Source organism: Diabrotica undecimpunctata, chromosome 9 (assembly GCF_040954645.1).
Source record: "Diabrotica undecimpunctata isolate CICGRU chromosome 9, icDiaUnde3, whole genome shotgun sequence".
Taxonomy (NCBI): domain Eukaryota; kingdom Metazoa; phylum Arthropoda; class Insecta; order Coleoptera; family Chrysomelidae; genus Diabrotica; species Diabrotica undecimpunctata.
The window spans coordinates 83,129,357-83,156,875 of record NC_092811.1 but is presented as its reverse complement, the minus strand read 5'-3'; the positions used below and the strand labels follow the sequence as shown (position 1 = coordinate 83,156,875).

The window sequence follows — 27,519 nt, the reverse complement described above, 5'->3', positions numbered from 1 at the left end:
TTAAAAACAATATTAGTAAAAGTTGTGATGTAAAAGCTAAAGATATCAGGCAGGCTGCAGTTAGCTTGAAGCCTTATGAAATATCATTTGAGGTAAATTATTTAACTTTTTCCTATTTCAATTGCATAAAAATGAAATTATGTGATAATTACTTTTTCATATTAATAGTCCATCTTTTTCTTTTCTCTAATTTATGTGTAATCTTTGGAAACCTATAAAAACTACACTCACTATTTATGCTATTATTAGCCCAATTAAATACGCAACATGTATTTGCAGTTTTGCATCCATTTTTGATAAAATTTATGCGGAAAAGATAGGTCCAATTTTGTCATATTTCGCCGCTACGCATGCTGGCATCGTTTCAAGTTACCCCTACCATGCTTACGCACGAAGCGAATATAGAGTTCAATATATGGATCATTGACCTAGTTTACTTAAAAAAAATGCACAACCAATCTTTTTCCGAATATCATTGTCATTGGAAATGGTCAATTATCACATTTGACATACGAAATTAGTTGACATTAAACTTTCCTACAGTTCGGATGTAGAAAACTTTTTCGAGTAGCGACTTATGTTCCTTGTAGGCAATCTAAGTCCATCGGCATATAGCCAGATAGTTTAACAATTTTAAGTATGATTTAATCCATTTAAACCCAACCACTGTTTGGTTTTGGGGTTATTTTGTAAGTAATACAAGGTAAGTAATTAACTACATGTTTGCATATAATAGTAAACATTTTACCCTACGTTTTTATTAATTTATTGGGATTACTTGCTTTTAGGTTCACAGAAGATGGACTGATTAGTTCGAAAACGTTTTGAACTTGATCTTTTTGGATTTTTAAATTTAATTTTTAATTAAATATACCAATTACAAGAGAAGTGTTATACTTCGATGTTCTGAGTTTTTTAAAATTAATAAATTACAGAACTCAGAATATCAAAACTATACATCTCATTCAATTAAACTAAAGTGTACGAAATATAGACGTATTACTAATGTAAGTTTTCGGATCTAATAATGTCGAATAAAAATTATTAATTCTTATAAAGTGTCATGTAAAATTCACTCATGTTTTATGAATGTCCAAAAATATATTAGTAATATATTTGTGGCGTTGGGTGAAAACATCCTAAGTTGAATTATGCGATTTTTTCATATCTTTGAGTTCTATATTTTTGCTCTTTCGATCGGTATTAAACACATTAAGTCTTTGTCTTTTTTAACTGTGAGAAAACTTGGCTGATATAAATATTTTTAAGTAACTGCAAGGTTAGTTAAAAACAAAAGAAGACTTGTCGGCAAAAATAAGAAACACCTATCCTCATCGAATTCAAAAATTGGAGTAAAAAGAACGAGGTCCTCAAAGAAATTAAGAGGAACAGACATATTTTTTATAAATGGAGACTATCCAAAAGACATACAAATTCAAAGAAAGGGAAAAAAAGGCACAGATTAAAGCAAAGTTCTGAATTTGGTTTCGAAAATTCGAAAGGCATTGGAGAGAACTGTGTGACAAGCTTGGATGATAACATATTTGGTTAGGAATGTAGGATCGCAATGAAAAAGTTCCATACACACCTCCCATACGAAATGCCACTAGACAAAAATCTTGAGGTGACACGAGAGCTTTTCCGTCTGACAGATAGCATGGAGTGTGGAGGGACGAGGGAGCTGAGCGGGCCGTAACCTTTACCATGGATGAATTAGTCGAGGCATTAAATGCACTCAAGACGCAGGTCCCCGGACTAGACTAGATACCGCCCGAAGCGGTAAAGGGGGTCTAGGACGCGCGTATCCATGTAGCACATCCATGCATGGCTTGAAGTATAGACATTTCCTGGGCCTTGGAGGACATAAGATTAGTATTGCTTCCCAAAACTGAGTAAAAGAGAATGATGCGAGGACGGATCGACGATACGATTGAGAGATCAGGAGCCCTATCCCCGAGACAATTCTCTAACCTGAATCCAACGCACGCCAGCCATATGGGTTAACCTGGTATGGTTATTTGAAAGTTCCACCCTCAGAAAAGAAAAGAAAAAAAATGTGGTTTTGGTACAAAGATTTACAGTAAACCGTTGGATCAGAATCATCTAAATTAACTGAAGTGATAAATGTGTTGTACCTACACGTTCAACTTAGGTTTTTCTTCTTCTAGTGCCGTCTCCACTAGTGAAGGTTGGCTATAACCATTGCAAACTCGTCTCTATCTTCTGCTTTTCTTAAGAGCGTCTGTGTGTTTAACCCGGTCCAGTCGCGAATGTTTTTAAGTCAGGATATTTGTCTATCAGGACCCCTTTTTCCTTCGATTTTACCCTTCATAATCAGCTGCAACAACTCGTATTTATCATTTCTAAGTATGTGACCCAAATATGCTGTCTTTCGCCTTTTAATGGTGGTCAAAAGTCCTCTCTCTCTTCCCATTCTATGCAACACCATTTCGTTCGTAATATGATCGGTCCATGGTATCTTCAAAATTCTCCTAAAAAGCCACATCTCAAAAGCTTCCAGTTTTCTCATTAAGTCAACATTAACAGTCCAGACTTCGACACGATAAAGAAGAATATAGTGGATATAACATTTTACCATCTGATATCGGATTCGCAGATTGAGTCTTTGGTTACTCAGAAATTTCGTCATCTTTAAAAAGCTGCTCTTGATTGCTCTATTCTTGAGCGAATTTCTGATTTCGGATTCAGATCTTCCGTAATCCAGACTCCTAAGTATTTCATTTTGTCCACTTGCTCAATATCTTCATTTTTTATCTGGATCCTTGTAATGACTTTGCTCCTATTACTGATAACCATGGATTTTGTTTTCTTTATGTTTATTGTTAAACCAAACTGTTCCCCAGTATCACAAATTGTGTTTAGTAACGTCTGCAGGTCTGTCTCACTTTCAGCGATAATGACTGTATCGTCAGCATAACGGATGTTATTTATATTTTCACCATTGATCTTGATCTATTCTGTACACACCCCTGTCTCACTTCTCTACTTATCTGTTGCGCATCCGTGCTATTTCCATACAATGTTACCACAGCCTGTTGGTTCCAATAGAGATTTCTCACTATGTTAATGTCATTTTCGTCAAGTCCTTTTCTCTTTAATCATTCCATGAGAATGTTATGTTTAACTTTGTCGACAGCTTTCTCATAGTCTATAAACGCAACGAAAAGATCTTTTTGTGACATTTTTGTGCAAGAGTTGTGAAACTATACAGAGCTTCCACTGTTCCGAAGCCGTTACGAAAGCCAAACTGTCTATTACTCATATCCGCTTCGTACTTTCTGAATATTCTTGCATGTATAATCTTTAAAAATATTTTTAATAAGTGTGACATTAAGCTGATTAATCTATAGTCATTACAGTGTTTGGGGTTCTTGGTATTATAGTATGTCTGTTCTGTCTGTTTATAGTATGTTGGACTTCAGATTTTAATATTATTGGAGCTTATAGCATGTTGGACTTCAGATTTTAATATTATTGGAGTTATACTTGTTTTATTTCAATTGGGTTATTAATAGGTTTATTGTTTTTGTCAATTAATCGGTTAGGTGTATTTGTTCGTGATTTTCCAGATAATTCTTACAATTTTTTATTTAAATTATAATTATCATGCTTTTTCTGCAATTCTTCCACTTCGATGCATGTTTCCATCATCCACTTTTCCTTAGAGTCTTTTATTTTGTTCCTTATTAATTTATGTTTTTCTCTGTACTTATTTGGGTTTTTGTTTCTATATTCTCTTCTTTGTTCCATGATTTCCAGTATTTCTTGAGTCATCCAAGGTTTTCGGCTTTGTGTTTTCTTTTGTAGAGTTTCTTTCTGTGTTTTTATAACAGAATCTTTGATTTTGTTCCACATAATGTTCACATTCTCAGTGTCTTTCATTTCTGATCTTAATTTCTTCATTTCTTGATTGATGCGAGTTGAATCCTCAGCACGGATTTCACTTGTCTTGAGTAACTGAGTATTCACCTTAGAACTTTTGGATTTTATTATCTTTTTTACCCTCAGTTTCAATTTTGAGACAAGGAGGTTATGGTCTGATAGGACATCTGCTTCAGGAAAAGTCTTAACGCTTACAATGGTTAGAATCGGTTAACTTAGGTAAAAGAGATAAATAATACTACCTTGGACGATCGGCTTTGCATACTATAATTTGCTATGCATCGTCAGGTGTCATTTCATCAGGTCATAATGCCAACCATAATGGAGCTTTACGTGTGTTTCCACGTAGATTATAACTACATTCCTAATATCGGCATCATTTAAGTTACCCTTCCGCATACCTGACGACACATAGCAAACTATAGTAAGCGAAACCGGTCGTCCAAGGTAGAATAAATTGATTATAAGTCTATCATTTATTTTTTACCTAAATTGACTTAATTGGTTGATATACCAAAAAAAATTTAGGTTTCAAATCGACTAAGTAGGACAAGTTAAGGCAGAACTGCTAAGTCTATTACGATATGATTATTAATACAAGCCTTTAATTATAGTACAAGATCCCACTGCAGGATCACTACGTTCATAACGTAGTTTATCAAACTCACATTTTTACGTACATTTAAAATTAGGAGAATACACCGATAACAGGTTGCCAGTCAAAAAGTGATCACAAATATTTTTAATTCAATTAATAGAATTAATTTTAGAAATTTTTTTTATTTCGTTCATATATTTTTTAAATAAAATACATTGCTCATGAGGTATATGCATGGTTTTTATCTCAAATTAAAGCAAATTTTTTTTCTTAATATAATGATATAAGGTTACCTGAGAAAAAATCTCGAGGTATCAAAAATAAAAATTAAAATAGAGTTACTGCGCAACAACACTGGTTTGACAAGTGATAATATGACATTTCAAACCAGCAGCGTTGTGCGTTAGCTGTTTTTTACTTTATCTTTGATATCTCGCGTTTTTTAACAGCTGGCAACCCTAATTTGCGACTAGCTTTTCTCTGACAACCTTATATCATATTAAGAAAAAAAATCAGCTTTAATTTAATATAAAAAAAACATGTATTTACGCCATGAGTAGCTTATTTTATTTAAAATTAAATAAACGAAATAACTTTAATTCAAAAACTAATTACTATTAATTAAATTAAAAATATTTGCGGCCAATTTTTGACCTAACCCAACCTATTATCAACGTATTCTACTAATTTTAAATGTATGTAAAAATGTGAGTTTGATTAATTTTTTTATGAATGTACTGATCCTGCAGTGAGATCTTAGACTGTTCACTACTGAAAATTAAAGATATAATCATATCAGTGTTTACATAAAGATTCATACAAAATAACTAACCAGTTATTTATTTATAACTCTGTACTCCACCAAAGAGATTAAAATATTGGAAGTTTATTTTTACTCTCAAGGAAAGTTGAGATTTTGGACTTGGGTTGTTTTCACCCAACGCTGCAGATATGTGAAAATACTGACAACCTTAAAAATAATAATTTTATTGAACAGATTTACAAATAGGTGAAATTAGAAATATATACAGTATTCTCTAAGATAATATCGGATACAATAGTACAAACATATAACTATCAATGAATATGAACCAAACAAAACTATAATAAATATGACAATCTACTTAATTTAAGCATAAAAACATAAGTGAAAATCGATCAATATCTACTACACCCTGAACACACGAAGGAGCTAATAAAAGTAACTGAAGTTAAACCAAAACCAGGTATACAGATTAGTTCGATCACCTTTTAGAAAACTGGTACATATATCAAAAAGTAATAAAATACAGTAATATTTGAAAACATGTGTATGTGAACAATTTATATATCCAGAATTCTATATCCAGGTCTTAAATGTAGACATTAACAAAACTATGACATATTAGGAACAAGACATGTTTCACAAAGTTTATAATACACTCAGTCATTACTATCTAGATAGGGTACTGCATTCACTGTTACAAACAGACACACTTTCATTATGCTGTACAGCAAAATAAGTAGATGAAGACACCAAAAGAACTGCCTACCAAAAGGAAGTATTTTAGCATCAAGTACCTAAAAATTACCAAACTACGCCGGTCCATATCCTTATCCACTTCCTTTACGCCTATGATCTTGCCAAATGTGTTCAAGATTTAAAGGACTGCATACAAAAAGTAGAAAAGGAACTTTAACACAATATACGCGTATTACCAGCCTAAATAATAATGGTACTGTAAATGATAACGGTAGTAGACTAATAGCTCTGAAAGAGAGAAATACCAAAAAAATTTTAATACAAAAAACGACGCTGAAAAACTGATATACAAGGAGACACAAGCCAAAGTGCAAGAATGATACGTCGTAAGAAAAATGAAGACTGCCAACAACAGTGTAACAAGATAAATTCCCATCTAGGATGAAGTAGGAGCATAGAAAGTTGAAAAGTATTAAAATCATTACGACAGGAAAAGAAAAGATATATAATCTCAACAATTACATGTGATAGATGGGACAAGTATTTCGAAAGACTTTTAAATGGAGACAGATCAGACTTCAAAGATAACAACGAAGCCCATAATGTAAATATCCTAGCCTCACCTATACGAATAACATCAAAAGAAGTAGAAGAGATATGTAAATCGTTAAAAAATATCAAGTCACGTGGTCCAGGAAGCATTCCTGCTGAACTAATAAAATACTGCATAGCAAAATTATATGAAAGCCTAGCCCAACTTTTCTCAAGTTGCATTAACGGAGCGAAATAAAAGTGATTAAAGATAGAATAGAAAATGAATAAAAACATATAGAAGCCGAAGAACAAGCGGGATCCGGGGCAAGTAGATCAACTATTTAACATTTATTATGTCTTTACTGTATGTAGACTTAAAAAAACATATGAAGTATCCCACAAAATAAACTATGGGAAGCATTAGAGAAAACAAATATAAACATAATTTTAATACGAGCAACGAAACAAAGGTATGCTAATTCTAAGGGTAAAAATTGAAAACAACCTATCAAAGGGAATTCCACCAACCTCCAGCTACAACCGAACAAAGTCAGGATGGTTTGGATTCTTATTGCTTTTAAGATTGGGACAAGACCATAGCAATACCTATTTATCAAAACTCGATAGAGTAAAGATCTTGTTAAGGCGACAACTTAGCCTCACACACACCTATCTGTAAAAGTTATTAAAATTTGCCAAGAACATAACATCAATCTTTTTTTTCTCTCTCATTTTTTTAAAGGAACTTTACAAATCTTACACAACCTCTTGGCGTATCTGTTTTTCACTCCCTTAAACAGACGGAGGTCCATCCTTCTAAAATGGAAACAATCCTCAGAAAGAAGTGAAGCCTCTTTGCCAAAAGATCGATTTCTAACTCTTCTTAAAGAGCTACATGCGTCACTAAAAGAAATTAATGTTGTTTCTGGTTTCAAAAAATGTGGCATTATTTTACTAAATGGCAATAAAGTTCTCGACATACTACCTTCCTCCAAAGATTCTAAAGTTAACAATTAACCTGCCACCGAAGCCTTAGATGCCAACTTCAAACAGTAATGGAAGCTACGAGACAATCTGGCAAACGCGTCGAAGTTATAGATTTTTCTAATAACAAAGATGAATATACAGCAAGACCTAGCAACGAGAACAAAAAACCAAAAAGCAGCATATTAAAAAGGAATAACCTGTTAAATATTATGATGAATCAATTTCTGAAGAGTCTGATTATTCACTCCAAGACAGTGATGCATAATGGAGAGAGAGTTTTTCTGAAGAGGATCCATTTGCAATCAAAGCTTTGAAGGATAATCATTTGTCAAAGTTTTCACTTGAAGACTTTGTCATTGTCAAAGTTATGAGAAAGGCCAAAAATTCATTTCGATTATAATATGTTGTTAAGGTTGTTGAATTTGATGAGGAACGATATATTGGAAAGTTTTACAAAACATCCTCCCGTGGCTAAGATGTGGCACCTGATGATGTGATCCACAAGCTTGGAAAACCAAAATTGTGCACATCTACAAGATTCCAAACACTAATTACTTTTGACGATGATTTTGAAGGCTTAACAATACATTACGTTCATTAGTTCTATTTACAGTTACCAGAAGTTATTAATTATATACCATTAAGGTTATATATTGGTTTAAACATGTTATTTGTAACTTTTCTCAAACTTTACTTTTTGTCAATAAGTTATAATTTTTTTAATATGTCAAATACATTGTCTGAACAGGTATATGTGTTGTTATTTACCCTTTGTTAGTTAAAACAGTGAAATACTAATATACTCACAAGTGTTACCATTCACCCCACTTCATGGGATGCATAGCAACAGACATATTTATTTATTTTTTGTAATATGAATAAGTTAAATTTTTTTCCAGTAGATTAAGGCACTACCATGCCAAACTTTTAAGCATTCAACATATTTCTGAGTTAAAACAGAGTAGCTGTGGTAATCAAAAGGCAAAAAACTGTTGCTGTGCATATACATAAATGAGAGTCTTTTAGTTAGTAATTTATAATACAGTACCCCAAAGCTACATAGATCTGCTTTTTTAATAACACGATAGGAGAATATTTTTTCACTCAATTTGAAACATGCTGTCCTCACAACCTGACAATTTTTCTCAATATTTATTAAAACTAACATAATTTTATAAATAAATATTTTACCTATACCAGATATAGAAGTATTTAGAAGTCATCATTTTGTATAAAACATCACAATTTATCCTTAATTTTTTTTGTACTTCAAAATCCAAGGATGAGTTAAAACTTGGCCTAATTCAGGCCTCAGTTCTGGTTTAACAACCAACAATTTTTTAATGAGATCGGCTGCTTCTACTGATACATAAGATGGTACTATAAATTGGGCTCGACTTATCCTTCTGTACGTTTCATCGTAACTTTGAGATTCAAAGGGTGGGCGCCCAGTAAGGAATTCATAACACAGTACCCCAAGACTCCACAGATCTACTTTTTCATTATGTGTTTTGCCTGTTACCATTTCAGGAGATAAATAATCTAGAGTGCCACATAGAGTTGATCTTCTTGAAGATGGAGCATGTACTGACCAACCAAAGTCTGCTATTTTTATTTCCCCTTTTGAACCAAGAAGCAGATTTTCAGGTTTTATATCTCTGTGTATAATTTTTTTGGTATGACAGTACCTTAGTGCATCTGCGATTTGTTCTATATAAGCAGCTGAAATATCTTCTGAAAATCTTTTGTGTGGACTTGCTGATAATTTTGAATAAAGCGCTCCTAAAAGAAAAATAAAACATTAGGAGAGTGGTCCAAAAGTTTGGAAACGCCCAATAATCTCTTAAATGTATGGTCCGAATTATACAAAAACCAGGATACGCCTATGCTGCCGTGTTAACTCAAAAGGGCGTAACTGCAATTTTTATTAAAAACGAGTTTCATATCCCACGAGTAATCTCTTCTACAAATCTACCTGAGTTTCATAGCCGTATCTGCAATAAAACCGGATATATACTGCTTAAATTAATGGCCGTATCTGAATTTTCTAATAAAATGTTAGCTTTAAAAGCCGCAACTGTAAATGTTAACACAAAAAGCCGTAACTAAAAAGTTTTCGGCAGATACGACCTATTTACTTAACATTTCAAGATATTATTATGTTGGCGCGAAAAGTAGTAAACTGTCAATTTACTTTATTTCTAACCTTACTTTTTCGTGTTTTCATAGAATGTGTTTAGTTTGTTGTTCATAATAAATATGGATAATAATTTTGCAGAAACAACTAGTAAGTATATTTTCTATTAATTTATATAAAAGGCTAAACAAATACAAATTCTTACCTTGTACCTATGTGTCAAGGTAAATATTTTTGGTTCTGAAGTTATTGTAAATTGATCTTTTTGTAGGTGATTATGCTCCCAAGATGCGATACTTTCAAAGAAATTCTATTTACTCCTAGACTGATAGCCTTTAATGAATGCTTTGTTCCAGTTGGTACTTCTAAAACTTTTACAGTTGCTGTTCTATGGCATGAAGCTATTTCTGGACGAAAAAAGGCTGATATTGTTAGCACATTTTATGCATTTTTAAACAAAATTAGGGATTCCGAAGAAGTTGTTATTTGGGTGGATAATTGTTCCGGTCAGAACAAAAATTGGTGCTTGTACACATTTTTTGTGTATGCTCTAAACTCAATAGAATTGAACATTAGGAAATTAACTCTAAGATATTTTGAGTCAGGTCATACATTTATGGCAGCTGACTCATTTCACCATAGAGTCGAGCAATCTCTAAATCCACAAGGTAAAGTTTATGACTTCGTTGATTTTGTAAATGCGGTTAAAACGTCAACACGTTATGTCTAAGTTATCGACATGGCTTTTAATGATTTTTACAAATGGAAAGACGAATCATCTCAATATAAAATAACAAGGTTGGTCCCTCGTCCGTACCTTTAACAAATGATGGAAGTTTAGTTCTTGAGAGGTTTCCATACATTAGGTTATAAAACTAGTTTTGAAGGAGAAATCATAAGTGCCAAATTTTTTAAAGGCTAATATCCATAAAATTGGCATTGCAAAACCACTCTCTATCTCTCAACCACGAGGTATTACCATGGAAAGAAAACAGAAAATAATCACTAAAATTGGTCAAATAATGCCCCCAAATCGCATTACATTTTAGAAAAATATTTTTGTCAGCGAAAATGTGGACACAATAATTGATGATTAATATAATATAATAACTAGTTCGGAGTAGAAAATTAAGTATTAATTATTTATATTTGATTGACTAAGTATGATATTTTAGTTAGTCTGTATTGTTGTTTACTTTTTTAACTTTTCCTAATTATTAAGAATAACTTACGAAATTAATACAACATTAATATTGTAACGTTCATTTGTTTAATGCAATAAATATTTTCAAAAAATCATGTAGTTACGTTTTTAATTATATACCTCATGTTAAGTGAAAAAGGCGTATCTGTCAAAAGTGTTGTTTTCCCAAGTTGGTACTCTACCAAAATCTGTCACATGATAGTATAAACCTATTTATTAACTTCTATATGGTACAAGTCACAACTTTTTAAAAAATCACGATTGCCTCATCAAAACCACTAAAACTGATTTTTCTCGCAAACTAGTTTAAAGCAGATACGCCCTTTTGAGTTAACACGGCAGTATGTTGTAATATGGAAATTTCAAATTTGATGCTTGCAATGTTGCCAGATTTACTATTTTTCTGATATTAGTCACTTTGTTTTTTTTTTAAATAAATGCTCTGTATATTGTATTATTATTGGAAATCTCACTTCAATATGAGTTCAACCATATGTAAGACTTGCTATTGTATCTAGTCACGAAGGTCTTACATAAATAAAGCTTCTCAGTACCAAATAATGATGTAATTCAGTAAATATAGACTGCTGGGATTTTGAAATTAATTCATAAAACTAACAATACATTGACGATTATTCAAAAGTTTTGTAAAATACATTGTATTAACCCACATATTACTGAAACTATTTTTTTTTAATTTTATCTTTACTTAAAGGAAATATAAGGAAATGTGTCTTATTTAATAACAAAAAATACTAAAATAATTATTTTTGCATTAGCTGTCAAAACATGTCATGTTCTTTTAAAAGGGTAGCAGTTAGAAGCAGTATATATAAGAAAGTAAAACTTTATTAACTCAAAAATAATTACAAAGTATGGAAATCCTTAAAACATTGTTTAGGGTGTAATGGTATTTTACATTTTTCACAGAAAAATTGAACATTTTTCTTGCAAAGTCCGCAACGAGATTGTTTTTCTTGATAAACAATTAAATGTTTCATACCATCATATCTTGAATGTAAGACCGTGTTGGGATTTCGTTTTGTTGGGCCGCGTTTGGTATCTTTTTTGTAGGTTTCCAGAAGGTTGCAAGCTATTTATCTTCTAAATTCAAGCTGATCAAGGCTTCCTCCGTCTTTTCGATCCAATTGCCACGCGTTTTGAATAGCCATGTCAATTCCATGTACTATTAGCGGAAAGTATTATTTTTTTCCCTCTTATAGAGATCCGGTAAAGACTAATGTTTTGGTCACAGCGGTCTACGCCACCCATAAAAGAACTGTATTACTTTATCATATTTGGTAAACAAAAATGAGTCTCTTCTCCTTATGGGAAAACCGTTTGACTAGGTGATGTGGTTTTAGTGAACAAAAGCTAGATGCAATTGTAACGACACTATAGTCGTGCCAGCGATAAACCAAAATTCCTGTATTTTTATCTAATCTGTAATCGTAAGTTCCGCTTTCCTTTTTTTTCATAGCTGTTGGAGCGAATAGGGGGCATTTTAGTGTTCTATTGTCCCTTATTGTACCTGTACAGAAAATATCTCTAGTTTTTAACTCATTTAGTAACATGCATGGATGAGAAGTTATCAAAAAAGGTGGAATCTCGTTTTTGCCAGCGTGATAAAAGCATAAGATAAAACAACTGACGAACCAAGACCCAAGTTTTTGTATGAGACTGGTATTTGTACTGAGTTGCCTTAATACGGTGTAAAACATACAATATAACCTAGACGGATATTACCTATCCAAAGCTTATAACCCCAATGAATGGGTTTGTTTCCTATAAATTGTTTCGTAGGGTGCCTTCTAAAATATGGTACCATAGCTTCATCTAGAATATGTTCTTGTTCGAAAGGAGCGTGATTTAAAAAATTTTTAGTCAATGCATCATATAATGGCCGTATTTTAGCAAACTTGTCTGTCTTGTCCAAACTATTATTATCACACACATTAAGAATTTTCATTATATGGGAAAATATATCTCTCGATAGAGCTCCAGCGACTTTTTCATTCTGACTATCATCACGATTTTCCATATATTCTGACTATCATCACCAATACATATATATTTTTGGTAACACCACGTATCCACTCAAAATAAGCACACCCACAAAACACCTAATTTCATTATCTGTAACATCACTAGTCAAGTTTTTTTTGTGCCGCGTATGTGTTTGTATATGTTGAATAGGTTGTCTTCAAAAAATAGCCTGAAGAGCTATAATGGCGTGCGATTTTGTTTAGGTCCGATTTCTGGTCTCCAGTAAACATCTTTAAGAAGCTGGTACAGATCACCTATAAGCCATTTTGCAGATCCTAGTTTTTCGAGAATAATCGAAGGTTTTGTTTCTTCTTTGCATAGTGTGGCAAGAAGTACCTCGTCGTCGTCGGAATAAGATTCTTCTGCACTCTGATCTTGATTGTCGAAAAGAACCTCCACGTCATTTCTTAGCTGGCTTCTTGGTAAATGGTCTATCGCTGTGACATCCTCGTCTCCAGAATCGCAATCTGTTATATTATCATTTGCATTGTCTGGAGGAAAATTAATTATACCATCAGGAGGCGTTGGAATCTCATCTGTCTCAAGTTCTGCAATTCCCTCATGCAATTTTAACAGTTTCCTAAAAAATAACCATTTTGTAGTGCTTATTACTACTGTCCTTTTAAAAGAGCAAAACAAAAATGGCCGTACACAAGAAAGTAACAAAAAACTAGAAGCAATCTTTCCACTATAATTACACGTAAGTAAAGCAATGACTAGCAAATCATGTAAAACGCCCACATTTGGTTTGTAATTAAAAAAAACTTACCTCCAATTAGCAACATCCATGTTTAAAAAAACAAAACAATGCTATTCCGGTACGTAAACAAACTTTTAAAGCGGGCAACTGATGAAATATCTTGATAGATATGTTTGACAGTAAATCCCACAGGCGCCGTCTATCAACGGTAAGTTTAAGTTATCAATTTAAGAGAAATAGATCGATTGCCCGAAAAAGACAGTAGTAGTATGTGGGTTAATAACTAAAGATGGCAGTTGTTTTACGTGTTTTCAAAAACCCTACAAAAAGATGGTTTTTAACCTTTAAATTTCTGGGAAGGTACAGATGTAACTATTGCTGTTTACTTTCTATTTATTTGGTCTTTAAAAAAGATCCAGGTGACTGATTTCTTAGAAGAACTCAAAATAGGGTACAAAAAATTTAAATAAATATTTTTAGACTGTTTCAATGAATCCAAAGTGGCAAAAAACTTAATGATATTTTTGTGACGTGAATTACTGAAAAGGTACAGGTGTACCTAGGTATATAGTGCATTGTAATCAAAAAAATTTATGTGAACTATTATTTTTTTTAACTACAGTCGGAAAAATGAAAAATTACCTATGAACGATCACATCAAGCACATATTTTGTATTTGCTCTCTTTTTCGACAAATAACAAACGAGAGAGATAGATTATTAAGTGTTGTCTACTAACCAAAAACGTTATCCAAGACATACGAAGTTGCATATTTCTAATTGACAGAGTGAGACGGCGATACAATTGTTAAACGTAGTTAAATTAATTTAGTAGAACATTTAAATTCCCACTTGACTATTTCTGTCCTAACGTAATTCTTAGAAAAACATTCAACATGAGTAAAGAATAGATAATTATTGTATAAACTACTATTCGAGTAATTATACTGGTCAACTATAATCTGACGGATTCAATTTCCATTATAACTGGCTCCACTTTCAAAGTAAATTGTTTTGTTTATGTTTGTGTTAGGTTAGATTCGGTAGAATTTATAAAGGTTAGATTCGGTAGAATTTATAAATTTTAATAATCAGTCTTATTTACTTGAATAAACTAAGTTCTTTTAACAGATATTTTGATAAAAAATATTGTATTTTTGGTTTGGTAAGTATTTATTTAATTCAAATACGTCAATAAAATTTTCTTCTTTCTTTTTGATTGCACAGTATTCAGTGCCATACATCATAGCTGGTCTCACTGCCGTCTTGTAAAATTTACCTTTCAGATTCACAGGAATTTTTCTGTTGCACAATACACCACTCGCCTCCTTCCATTTCATCCAGCCAGCTTTTACTCTACTGCAGGCACCTCCATCTATCTTACCGTTGCTCTGCAGTACAGATCTTAAATACTTAAACCTATCACTTTTTACAATAGACGGATACTCTTAAGTTAAAGCTGATTTAATGTAATCGAATGAACTATCTTACAATAAAGTCGTCCCACGAACGCAACTCAGCAATATAGGCAATATCATTTTAAAGTCATCTACTTTAAAATGAGTAATATATGTCTGAATTGTCAATATAAATGAGTGAGGTAAAATTACATTATTAGAAGAATTTTTCACCAAGTAACAAAAAACAAAATTTGTTTAATTCATTAATGTTTGTATTTTCAGAACGATTTCCGAAGTGGAAATTGAAACGACAATAAACTTCAAGTTTAACGTTCAATTGTGGCTTATTCCCATTAAAACAGTAATTACTTTAAAATTATTTTTTTGGGGATACTCCAGAAGTAGAATTTATAAAACTAAACCAGCATATGATGCAGAGCTAAGGCAAAGAATTATCGATGAATCCATATTAATATTGTAACGTTACAAACGTCATGTGTTTGTTACTTTTCTTTAAATAATTATTTTATTTCAATTTCTTTTATTTTATTCATCTATTAACTTCATTTCTATTTTTCATTTTATTATTTTTATTTTAAAAATAGTTGGCGCTCAACTTTTCGTTTAACTCTTCAATCAACTAAATATCCTATTTAACCTTTATTTCTCATTTTCAATGTTCATGTATTTCAGTTATATTTCCTGTATTTGAATCCAGTCTGTTCTATGTCACAGGAATAGAATGTATAAATGTCTATGCCCCACTTCAATAGAAAAACTATACCTGTCAGTTGACTACTCTTTAACTTCTGTCATGTGAGCTGTACTTCAAAATGTAAAGGGAATAATTTTTTGTAAATATCCTTCATCTATAAAAAGACTTGGTTCTATTGAAAATTCATTTTATATTGTTAAAACTTCTCTGGAGTACATATTTAATATTTAACCAATGTCTTCTTCTTTTTCTTGTAGTTCCTTCTCCTTTCGAAGGTTGGCTATCATCACAGCTATCCGTATCTTATTGGCGGCTGCTCTAAAAAGATCTACTAAGCTGCAACTATACCACTCTCTTAGGTTTCTCAACCAGGAAATTCTTCGTCTTCCTATGGATCTTTTACCCTTGATTTTACCTTGTATTATGAGCCTTAATATCTCATATTTCGCACCTCTGGTAATGTGGCCTAAATATTCCAGCTTTCTTGTTTTGATGTGCTTTATGACCTCGCAATCCTTTTGTAGCCTTCTTAACACTTCTGCGTTTGTAACTCGTTGGGTCCATGGTATTTTCAAAATCCTTCTATAGCACCACATCTGAAATGATTCCAACTTCTTTATATTATCCACTTTTAGTGTCCAGCTTTCCATTCCATACAACAAAGTCGAGAACACGTAGCATCTTAAGGCTCTTATCCTCAGATCCAGAGGAAGGTCTCGATTGACAAAGATTGTTTTCATTTTTATAAATGCTTGTCTTGCAATTTCAATGCGTGTCCTTATTTCTCTACCTTAACCAATATCTGTCTTTTTATAATTTGATTTCTTTTTATACATAACTAACCTCAACCCATGTGCTTCATTTCAAACCATATGCAGTTAGTATCTTTAGTATAATTTAACTAATTTGTTTAATAATAATTATGTTCATTTTATCCTTACCAATTTGCTATTTCTATTTAATATTGTAATTATTTTTAATCTTCATATGGCAAGGCAATATTTTAAAACATTCGATGTTGCTAATACAAGGTTAATTTTTCTTAGATTTTTGGTCCTATTAATTTTTCATTTTCACCTTTTGGTGGGACGTATCGAAACCACGTGGGTGGAACTTCCTGAGCCTTGTTAAACACTTTCCACAGCACATGATCGATCATGCAACAACTGCAGCTGCTATTCAGAACTCAATGGCCACCCGAAGGTGACGAACTACTTGCCGACATCAGAAGCCATAAGTATCACTTAATATTTTGTACAGCCTATAAGATTTGCTCTGTTGATATTAATTTTGATATTTTTTATGTATAATAGATATTATTAAATAATATCTTGCGTTTATTTGTCTCAGCCAAACTCATTTTTCAGATTTACTTTGCCATTTTCACACCCTAGAGACTGAGCTAAACGAGGCCTAACAATTGGCTCCCAAAGAAAGTTATGAGTTTTATTGTTCTACATTGGCTCCCAACTTTCGGAGGTAGTTATATTGTTACCAATTGGCACCCACCGTTTCTAATGGGTCGTTCAATGGTTACACATTGGCGCCCAACGTTGTGATGCTGCAACAGTTTTAGACAATTTTCTGTGGGAGCCAATTGTTAAGCCTCGCTTATCTCAGTCTCTCAAGTGTGACAACGACTAAAAGTCTTATCTTAGAAGTAAATCTGAAAAATGAGTTTGGCTGGGACAAATAAACCAAGCTATTAACTAATCATATTTATTATACATAAATAAACATAAAATTGAAATTTTAATATTAAATTAAAATTAACAGAGCAAATCTTGCCCATAGCTTTACAAAACTGATGTTGTCTTCAGTAGTTAGACAGGATAACATAATGTAGTGGTTAGTTGCTGATGTAGCTGTAGCTGAATCTAGATATTTTCATGTTTGTATCTTCAGATGGCCATTGAGTTCTAAATAGCATCTGCAGTTATTATTGCATGATCGACCATATGCTGTGAAAAGTCTTTAAGGAGGCTCAGGAAGTTCCACCCATTTAGTTTCGATATGTTCCGCCAAAAGGTGGAAAAAAAAATTAATGAGGCCAAACATAATTACAATATTAAATAGAAAATAGCAAATTGGCAAGGCTAGAATGAACATAATAACTCTTAAACAAATTAGCTAAATTATATTAAAGATACTAACTGCATATGGTTTAAAAAGAAGCACGTAGGTTGAGGTTAGATATGTATAAAAAAGAAGTAAAATTATAAAAAGACAGATATTGGTTAAATATTAAATTTAATATAACTTAATTTTAACAATATAAAATGAATTTTCAATAGAAGCATGTCTTTTTATAGATGAAGGATATTTATAAAAAATTATTCCCTTTCATAGCATAGCATAGCATTATTCCCTAGGCATAGCAATTTATATGTTCCATGTCTGTGACATAGAACAGACTGGAGTCAAATACAGGAAATATAACTGAAATAAATAAACATTGAAAATGAAAAATAAATATTAAATAAGATATTTAGTTGATTGAAGGGTTGAATGAAAAGTTGAGCGCCAACTATTTTTAAAATAAAAATACTAAAATGCAAGATAAAGTCGACGATAAATATGAATAAAATCAAAAGAAATTGAAATAAAATAATTATTTGAAGAAAAATAGCAAACATGTGAAATTTTTAACGTTAAAATTTCTAGAGAAACATGGAGAAATGTAATAGACGCGTTCTACAATCGTTTAGGGATACTGTCAAATTAACAACGGATGATAATTTGAACACTTGATTAGATAGACATTAATTCAGCAATGTAGTTAACGTTTAATTATTATGTTCAAATTTGGTTGTACATAATTTAAATAAAAAAAAAATATTGAGACGACTGAGCGTTTCTAGGGTTTTGTATTATAGTTTTAAGATATTCCTGACTACATAAAATCGAAAGTATTGTATACAGTTGAAGTGGAATAATTTCAATAAAGGTGCAATATTTATATAGGGTGTTGTATTTAAAAAACCAAAATAACTAATGATATCAGAAAATTGGTAAATTTGGCAACGTTACAAACATCAAATTTCATATCTTCATATTGCAAGATAGGTGTATCCCTGATTTTGTATAATTCAGACGATCCATTTAACAGATAATTAGGCGTTTGCAGACTTTTGGTCTACTCTGTATATTACTATATACAGAAATAAAATAAAACAGTGAATAATGTAGTTTCAGATCAATATTTATCAACACACAGTTACAGAACAAATGATTTACTTATTTAACTGCATACCCACGAAAATACTGTTTTTCATTGAATTTATTTTTCACCTTAATACACCCCCGCATACTATCAATTTACAACTATTTAGTTGTTTGTTAAAAGACTACTGTATCAAATGGAGTCTCACATACTATCGACTAAATGGTTGCTCGACAGAATAGTCATAAAACCTGATCGATCGCCTTTTGACTGAAAATCGCACAACTATCGATAAGCAACTCAATTTCGATTGTATTAGATGGCCTCGCACATACACTCAACTAAATAGTTGTCTCACGATCGTTATTAGAAAGAGTGTCGGATGTTAATTAACGAAAATACACCATAACAGTTCTTTAAACCTGTTCGTATTTAATTTATAAACATTTAATTTAAACATTTATACCCCTTATAACATTTCTTCCTCTCCACAAGAAGAATGAATTGCTGTAAATGTATACCATGAATCAGAATAATTGTTATTTAAAAAAATCCTTTATAAAAGGTATATTAATCTAAAAGCCCTATCGGGCTACATCACAGAACGTTTTCGGAATGGCTATTCCATCATCAGTGCTCTCTAGGTTTTCATGTTTGAAGCCACTAAATGCATGGTAAAAACGCTTTAAATATAGTTAAATTAATTTTAAATTTTTGATGATAAAATATTAGGATGTTTAAGATATGTAACTTAAACATCCTTAAAGTATGGGATGTATATACAATTTTCTTTTCTTTTTTTTTATTATCTTCCATGTGCAGTAATGCACAAGCAAGGACTTTTTTGTTATAGGACATGATGACACACTGAAATCTCCAATGCAACTATCAACTATATGCGCACCCTACCGATGGAAAAATTGCATTATAATTCAATAAACGATTGAAGCGTGGCACTGGCCCTGTTACATTCCTGGCATAGTATGTAGTTTTCAAGATGTTTGGTTGACTTCAACAATTGCCAGTCATGAACGCCCTGAATTTGTTGAGATAGTTGTGAGGGCCCGGTTTCAGGTATAAAAATTTGTAGGAATTGTCAATACTATATTTCACTATAAATATGTATAATTATTTGACGAGTAGTATATGCTTATTGTTTAAATATATTACTGGGGTTTTAGGGAATTACTCTATATTAGTTCAAGGAATTTTGTAAAAACCAGATTATGAGTGCATTTATACGATTTTGTGGTAGTATAACACTGGAAATTTTAAGTAATATTAAAGATTAATCTATTATCATTTAAGATTATTGTATATAAATATAAATGTGTGGTATCCATGGATAAAGCAATTGGGCCCATGGCGCAACTACCGTTATGAGAAAAATAAGAGATTTGACTAAAATACCTCTGAATACAGTGAATATTGGAGAGGAACGCAAAAAATCAAGTGGTGGATGATAAACGATGAGAAAGGTCTATTCAGGGCAAGAATAGTAGAAAAAATGTGTTGCAACATGAAAAAAAGCTCTAATACAATTTGAAGGAAGATGGCCAGTATCATTACAGATATTGCTATTGAAATACTTGGAAAAACGTAAGGAAAGAAGTTTGAGAATAAAGAGATTTGATAGTAGTCAAACGAAGTACAAGAAAAAATAAAAGAGAAGACAAAATTACATAAATAATAGCAAGAAAATAGGTCGGACGCAAATTTTTAAAATTATGCGGTCGCCAAAAAGGAAGCAAAAGTAACAGTAGCAAAGGATAAAGCAAGAGCGTATAGAAATTTATATGAACAACTTGATGCCAGGGAAGGTGAAATAAAGATATATAAAATATTCTAAAATAGAGCAAATAAAGAAAAAGTTTTTAAACAGATTAGATGCATCCGAGAATAAAGATGAAAATAATAAAATACTGCTACGATAAATATCATGGCCTATAAAACTGTAAATATATTATGACTAATTCTTTTCTATTCTAGTTATTTCGGCGCTCAGTTGAAATACCTGCCTACCTGAATTATAATGAGTCACCCACGACTTGAAATTTCCAGAAGGAGGCCGAATAAAACTAGTCTGAGCGACCTTCTGGGCTCGTCGATGGGGTTTCGCCGCAATTCTCGAATAACTGTATTTTATATTTAAAGAGGAATTTTGTTGTAAGGAGGACAGTTAGTTTTTGAACATCGCTTCGCGTTTTAAAATGTAACGCACGTATTATAATAAATGTAGATAAATTATATAATTATTAAGTGTAAAATAAATTAGTACAAATAAAGACTTTAAATAAACTTTTAAGTGTTATAAGTGTAGAACCTTGAATAATAAATAAAAACAATAAATTAGAATTAATAATAATATAACAAATGGTGTCAGAAGTAAAATAGAAAATAAATTGTGAAAATGACGACGATTTATGAGCTCACAGTTACGAATTTAAGAAGACATCTCGAGGACAGAGAATTAGCTTCTACCGGAAAAAAGGCTGAGTTAGTCCAACGGCTAAAGAACGCTTTGCAGGAAGAAGGGTTGGACCCAGAAACTTATATATTTGAAGATGCTGTCATCTCGTCGATTTCGAAAGTTTCTTCTGATGTAGCCAAAGTTTCCGGCGACATCGCATCATTAGAGAAAAAAGTTTCTGGCGATATTTCGAAAGTTTCTTCTGATGTAGCCAAAGTTTCTGGTGATGTAGCCAAAGTTTCTGGTGACATCGCATCATTAGAGAACAAAGTTTCCGGGGACATCGCTTCTTTAGAAGACAAAGTTTCTAACGAGATTTCTTCTCTAGAAAGCAAAGTTTCTGCTAACATCTCTTCGGAAATCTCTAAATATAGAATAGAATATCTTCGTTAAAAGACCAAGTTGCTGTCGATATGTTGGCCTTCGAAGAAAAGATATGGAAAGAGATGGAAAGGAAGATGGAAGAAACAGGGACAGTAGAGAGAGGAAACAATCCAATTACAGTAGAGACAAAAGAAGACGAAACGAAATGTAAGTTGGAGACACGGCCGAAATTTGAAGGAAGTGGAGGTTCTGTTCATGTTAAAGTCCCAACTTTCGACGGAAAATCATCATGGAACAACTACATGAAACAGTTCGAATCAGCCGCAAGAGCGAATGGATGGTCTGAAAAAGAAAAGGCTGTAAACCTGACTACCGCTCTTCGAAGAGATGCCTTAGATGTGCTTCAGACCATAGCCGTAGAGAAGACAGATGATTTCGAACAACTTAAGAAGAGGTTAAATATGCGATATGGCCACGAACATTTGGAGCATGTATATCAGTCGCAGCTTAAAAAGCGAAGACAGAAGAAAGATGAGGCTCTTCAAGAATATGAGGTAGATATTGCCAGATTAGTACGATATGCTTATCCAACAGCTCCCGAAGACATGATGGAAAAATTGGCCGTTCAAACGTTTATTGATGGTCTTCGTGATCATGAAATGCAGAGAACACTGCGATTAGCTCGTCACAAGACGCTGGTTGATGTCTTATCCGCAGCCCTCGAATACGAGTCAGCTACACAGGCCTCTGGCGGTTACAGTAAAGTTAGGACTGTAAAAGAGGAAGGAGATGAAGATAAACTTGACCAGCTCGTTAATATGATGAAAAGTATTACATGCAAGAAAACGAAGACCATAAAATCAAGAAACTCACCTTAGGGGAGCAGCTTCGACCCGGAACTTTTCCAAAGACCCTCTCATACTAATAGCTTCTTTGAAATGTCGTGAGGATAGTGTATATGTAGATGGAGAAATAAATGGTAGAAGGCATACATTGTTGGTGGATACTGGAGCGACCAGAATCATTATACGCCCGACAGTTATAAACAGCCGTAAGAAACTGTTACCAACGAGGTTGCGATTCGGACCGCTACAGGTGAAAATGCCAACATTCATGGAGAAATCCAGGTACAATTGGGAATTGGAGCAGAAAAGTTCGTCCATACTGTTATAGTTGCTGACATTGAAGAGGATGTTATATTAGAAATGGACGTAATGAATATGCATGGATTCCAATTGGATTTTAAAAATAAGGTAATCAAAGTTGGCAACGAGGAAGTATTTCTTCATCCACATGATGACAAAACTGTGCAAGCGGCCATTAAAGAAGATACAGTCGTGCCTGCGAGAAGCGAAACGATCATAGTAGCGCGGCTACAGGGAATTGTGGACGAAAGGATACCTGTTATGATGGAGCCTTGGAAGCATGACGACGAGGTTGGCCGTGGAATCATAATTGGAAAGGAATTGGTGACTTCGGCTAAAGAAATTCCTGTGAGACTTATCAATGTCAATGACTACCCAGTGACCATCAAGAAAGAGACAAAAGTAGGAACTTGTGTACCTGTGACATCCATAATCCGTCAAGCGACAACATCTGATAATTCCAACGACAAATTCGACCAAATGGTTGCAGTTGCGGGACAGTCTCTAAATCAGATGGAGAAAAGGAAATTAAGGGAATTTCTTCGGCAGTATCGTGATATTTTCGTACCGAAAGGAGGAAAGACGGGAAGAACAACCGTTGTTAAGCATAAAATTGATACTGGTAATGCTAAGCCAATTCGTCAACCAGCTCGACGATTACCACAGGCGAAAAGAGAGGAAGCTGAAACGATTGTTCAGGAAATGAAGAAAGACGGGGTGATAGAACCTTCTACGAGCCCATGGGTCTCTCCGGTGGTCCTGGTTAAGAAGAAAGACGGAACGACGAGGTTCTGTGTGGATTATCGTTTGCTGAACAACGTTACCAAGAAAGATAGTTATCCTCTGCCTCGGATCGACGATACGTTGGACACATTGGCTGGAAGTAAATTGTTTTCTACTTTGGATCTGAAGTCTGGATACTGGCAGGTAGAAATGGACCCAGTAGATAAAGAAAAGACAGCCTTCACCACAGGATCTGGATTGTGGCAATTCAACGTTATGCCATTTGGACTCTGTAATGCTCCTGCGACCTTTGAGAGGCTTATGGAAAATGTGTTAAGAGGATTATCTTGGAAAACATGCCTGGTTTATCTAGATGACATAATCGTCTTGGGGGAGACATTTGAAGATCATCTGAAGAATTTAGAAAACGTTTTTAATCGACTTAAAGCTGCCCAATTGATGTTAAACCCCAAGAAGTGCTAAGTCAATTATCTGGGTCATATAGTCAGTAAAGGAGTGGCCGTGTATAAGGGAAAAATCTATTCCATTAAGGAATGGCCAGAACCTACTGACAAACATCAAGTGAGAAGTTTTCTGGGACTATGTACTTACTACCGAAGGTTTATTAAGAAGTTTGCAGATATCTCTAAGCCATTAACGCGACTCACAGAGGAAGCAAGAGATTACCGCTGGGATACAGACTGCCAAAATGCCTTTGAGACCTTGAAAAAGCATTTAATAACAGCACCAATTTTAGGGTATCCACTGCCAGACGGAGAGTTCATCTTAGATACAGATGCAAGTAATGTGGGAATTGAAGGAGTGCTGTCTCAGATTCAAGCAGGACAGGAACGAGTCCTCGGATATTTTAGTAAAGTTCTTTCAAAACCTGAGCGGAATTATTGTATCACGAGAAGAGAACTTCTAGCAGTAGTGAAATCAGTAGAGCACTTCTATGAATAGCTCTATGGAAGTAAGTTTTTAATCCGAACCGACCATGCCGCCCTTAAGTGGTTGATGTAGTTTAAGAATCCAGAGGGTCAGATAGCCAGATGGATCGAACGACTCCAAGAATACGATTTCAAGATTGAGCACCGGGCCGGAGTTAGCCACAGAAACGCTGATTATATTTCCAGAAGACCATGCCTAGCAGAGTGTTCCCACTGCAACAAGACGGAATCCAAGGAAGAAGCAGTGCTAAGAACAACGATGGTCAACGACGACTGGACGTCTACTAAGATCGAAGAAAATTCGAAAATGGAAAGAGGAAAACCGTCGACCACCTTGGCAAGAAACATGCTCAAACAAACTTATGCTCAGTAGTTAAGATGTATTGGGCCCAGTGGGACTTATTTATCATGGAAGATAGCTTGCTCAAACGAGTCCTGGAAAATGATGACGGTTCAGAGAAGAGAAGACAGTTGGTGATCCCAAACAGCAGAATAGCCGAAGTACTTCGTCAGTTACACGACAGTCCGTCAGGAGGGCATTTTGGTGTAAAGAAAACCCTTCAGCGAATTCGGGAACGGTTTTATTGGATGAACAGTTCCGACGACGTAAAAGACTGGTGTAAGAAATGTACTATTTGTGCTACGAGTAACGGGCCTTACCGAAAAAAGAGAGCTCCTATGAGATAATATAATGTTGGAAGCCCGTTTGAAAGAATAGCTTTGGAACATCGCTGGGCCATTTCCAGAAAGTGAAAATGGAGGCAAGTACATGTTGGTAGTAATGGATTACTTCACTAAGTGGGTCGAGATTTACGCACTTCCAGACCAGAAGGCCGCCACCGTTGCAGATAAGTTGATCCAAGAATATATCAGCCGATTTGGAGTGCCTTTGGAGATCCATAGTGACCAAGGCAGGAACTTCGAAAGCGATCTATTCCAAGGAATATGTGATAGACTAGGCATGAAGAAAACAAGAACTACCTCGTATCATCCGCAATCGGATGGTATGGTAGAACGAATGAATAGGACAGTTGGCAAGTATTTGACAAAGATGGTGTCCGATCATCAGCGAGACTGGGACCAATATCTTCCGTTCTTCACAATGGCCTACAGATCTGCTGTTAATGAATCAACAGGCCAGACACCAGCCAGAGTCCTATTCGGACGCGAAATGCGACTACCTTGTGATCTAGAGTTTGGGTGTCGACCTGGAGAAGATGTAGCAGGTGAAGATTATGTGATTGAATTACGAAGAAGAATGGACGATGTACACGAGTTGGTCCGTTCCCATCTTCAGATCGCTAGCTACCGAATGAAGAAACGGTACGATACACAAGCCGAAAAGGGGTGCTTTAAGAAGAACGACAAAGTCTGGCTCTATAGTCCCAAAAAGCGAAAAAGTATAAAATAAATTAGTACAAATAAAGACTTTAAACAAACTTTTAAGTGTTCTAAGTGTAGAACCTTGAATAATAAATAAAAACAATAAATTAGAATTAATAATAATATAACAATACTAATTCATGAAAAAGATGGAACAGATGGAAAAAGTACTTTGCCAGTTTATTAAATGAATAATTTGACAGAATGCCAGTTGTGTTATCGTAGACAATAACAGTAAGTAATGGTTACCAACATACCAAACGAGGAAATGGTTCAAGCACTTCAAAAAATAAAGAAAGAAAAAATCGGTTGCCTGTAAAGTCGGTTTTACGGGCGAAGATTTTACGTGACAACGTCTTTTTCTCGGTAGAATATTTATTGATATGACTGAATCGACTGAATTACGATTGATTGCAGAGTGATTTAAACTAATAATTTACTTAACACTATCAACATTTGTCAATAGTATGACATAACCTATAAACTCAGTTTCTCAACTTTTGTGTTAATCTAACAATTAATCAATCAATCATAGTTTACGATAATGAAATATTAGTGTACAATTATTTACCTTTATTGTTGTAGTTGTTGTAAATGACGAATCTAAGCACTCCACATTTTCACTACAGACACAGCTGACGATACTTTAACCACACGTGTAAACTTGTATTATGACGCTTTCTCGGTTTTCCAACGCCAAGAACGCTCGAGAAAGACAGAGACACAAGCACGCACCGATTCAACGCGCCTAATTTTCTAGTGCTGCGCGCGCAGCGGACCGATCATGTTTGAGTGGGAGAGAGACGCAAGGCATTCGCCGGTCCGGCGGGCCTCTCTCTCGTTCGGTGACTCATCGTAACAGACGTGAGTGGGCGTTACACTTTTTCATGAGTGACTCCGAGCCACAACCTAATTTAAGACGTTGTCACGTCAAAAGCAGTTGGACCCGATGATATTCCTGAGGAAGTCTAAATAGCATTAGCACAGACAGGAACATGTTTGTTAACAGGTTTATTAATAGAATTATGGAAGTTCTGACAAAAACTAAACATAGATAGACTGATAAGGGAAAAAACTGAAAAATCCGTTTGGCTTTATGCAAGGCTTATCAACAGTAGATGCAATTTTCATTATAAAACAGTTGATAAAAACATACAGAAATAAAGACCCAAAGGCTCATATGGTATTCATTGATCTTGAGAAAGCAGATAATAAGAGTTCCACAAGAGATTCTATAGTGGCCACTTAATAAGAAAGGAATCCCCAGTGAATATGCAAATATTGTGGGAGACATATATTAGAGTGCAACAGATGGATAATAAAAAGCAACAGAATGGAAAGAGAGACAGGTGTGAATTTTGTTACAGTGAGAGAAATGATTGAGAGAATGATTGAAAATAAAGCAGGTTGGACTAGTATACACAAATACATCCATGCAGTGATCAAGAAAAAGAAGAGGAAGAAAGACTGCTGGGCCAACGGCAAAGGTAAGAGGGAAATATGTTGGAAGTTGAAGGTAGAAAAGTGGGTCAGACTGTATGAGTTAGATTGTGTGAGTCAGACTGTGGTGAAGGAGAAAATGCCCATCTGGGAGTTATACTGTAATAGGAACGATGAGGGTCTTCCACGCGCTACCTGGAACGAGACAGAGAGCCTCCTTGCTGACAGTCTGTGGA

The 27,519-nt window shown here is 33.9% G+C and overlaps 2 protein-coding genes across 4 annotated transcripts in view; both read right to left on the bottom strand.

The window, feature by feature from the left end:
* The window catches only part of LOC140450192 (aurora kinase C-like), a 44,494-nt gene that overhangs the window by 10,232 nt on the left and 6,743 nt on the right, over positions 1-27,519 (bottom strand). Inside the window, exon 2 of one of the 3 annotated variants that reach the window (XR_011951984.1) lies at positions 8,682-9,266. Coding sequence is in view for 1 of the 3 variants with exons in the window: in XM_072543653.1 (XP_072399754.1) it covers positions 8,737-9,266 (530 nt within the window). In the remaining 2 variants the exon portion in view is untranslated. Of the gene's footprint in view, positions 1-5,475; positions 9,267-27,519 lie in introns of those variants that run through there. The other 2 variants (XR_011951983.1, XM_072543653.1) reach the window with 2 other exon arrangements.
* On the bottom strand, positions 11,739-13,713 carry LOC140450193 (uncharacterized). Its single transcript, XM_072543654.1, has 2 exons — positions 13,641-13,713; positions 11,739-13,451 (listed from the first exon to the last, which is right to left on the bottom strand). The coding sequence occupies exons 1-2, from the start codon at positions 13,658-13,660 to the stop codon at positions 13,049-13,051; spliced, it is 423 nt and encodes a 140-aa protein (XP_072399755.1). The 5' UTR covers positions 13,661-13,713; the 3' UTR covers positions 11,739-13,048.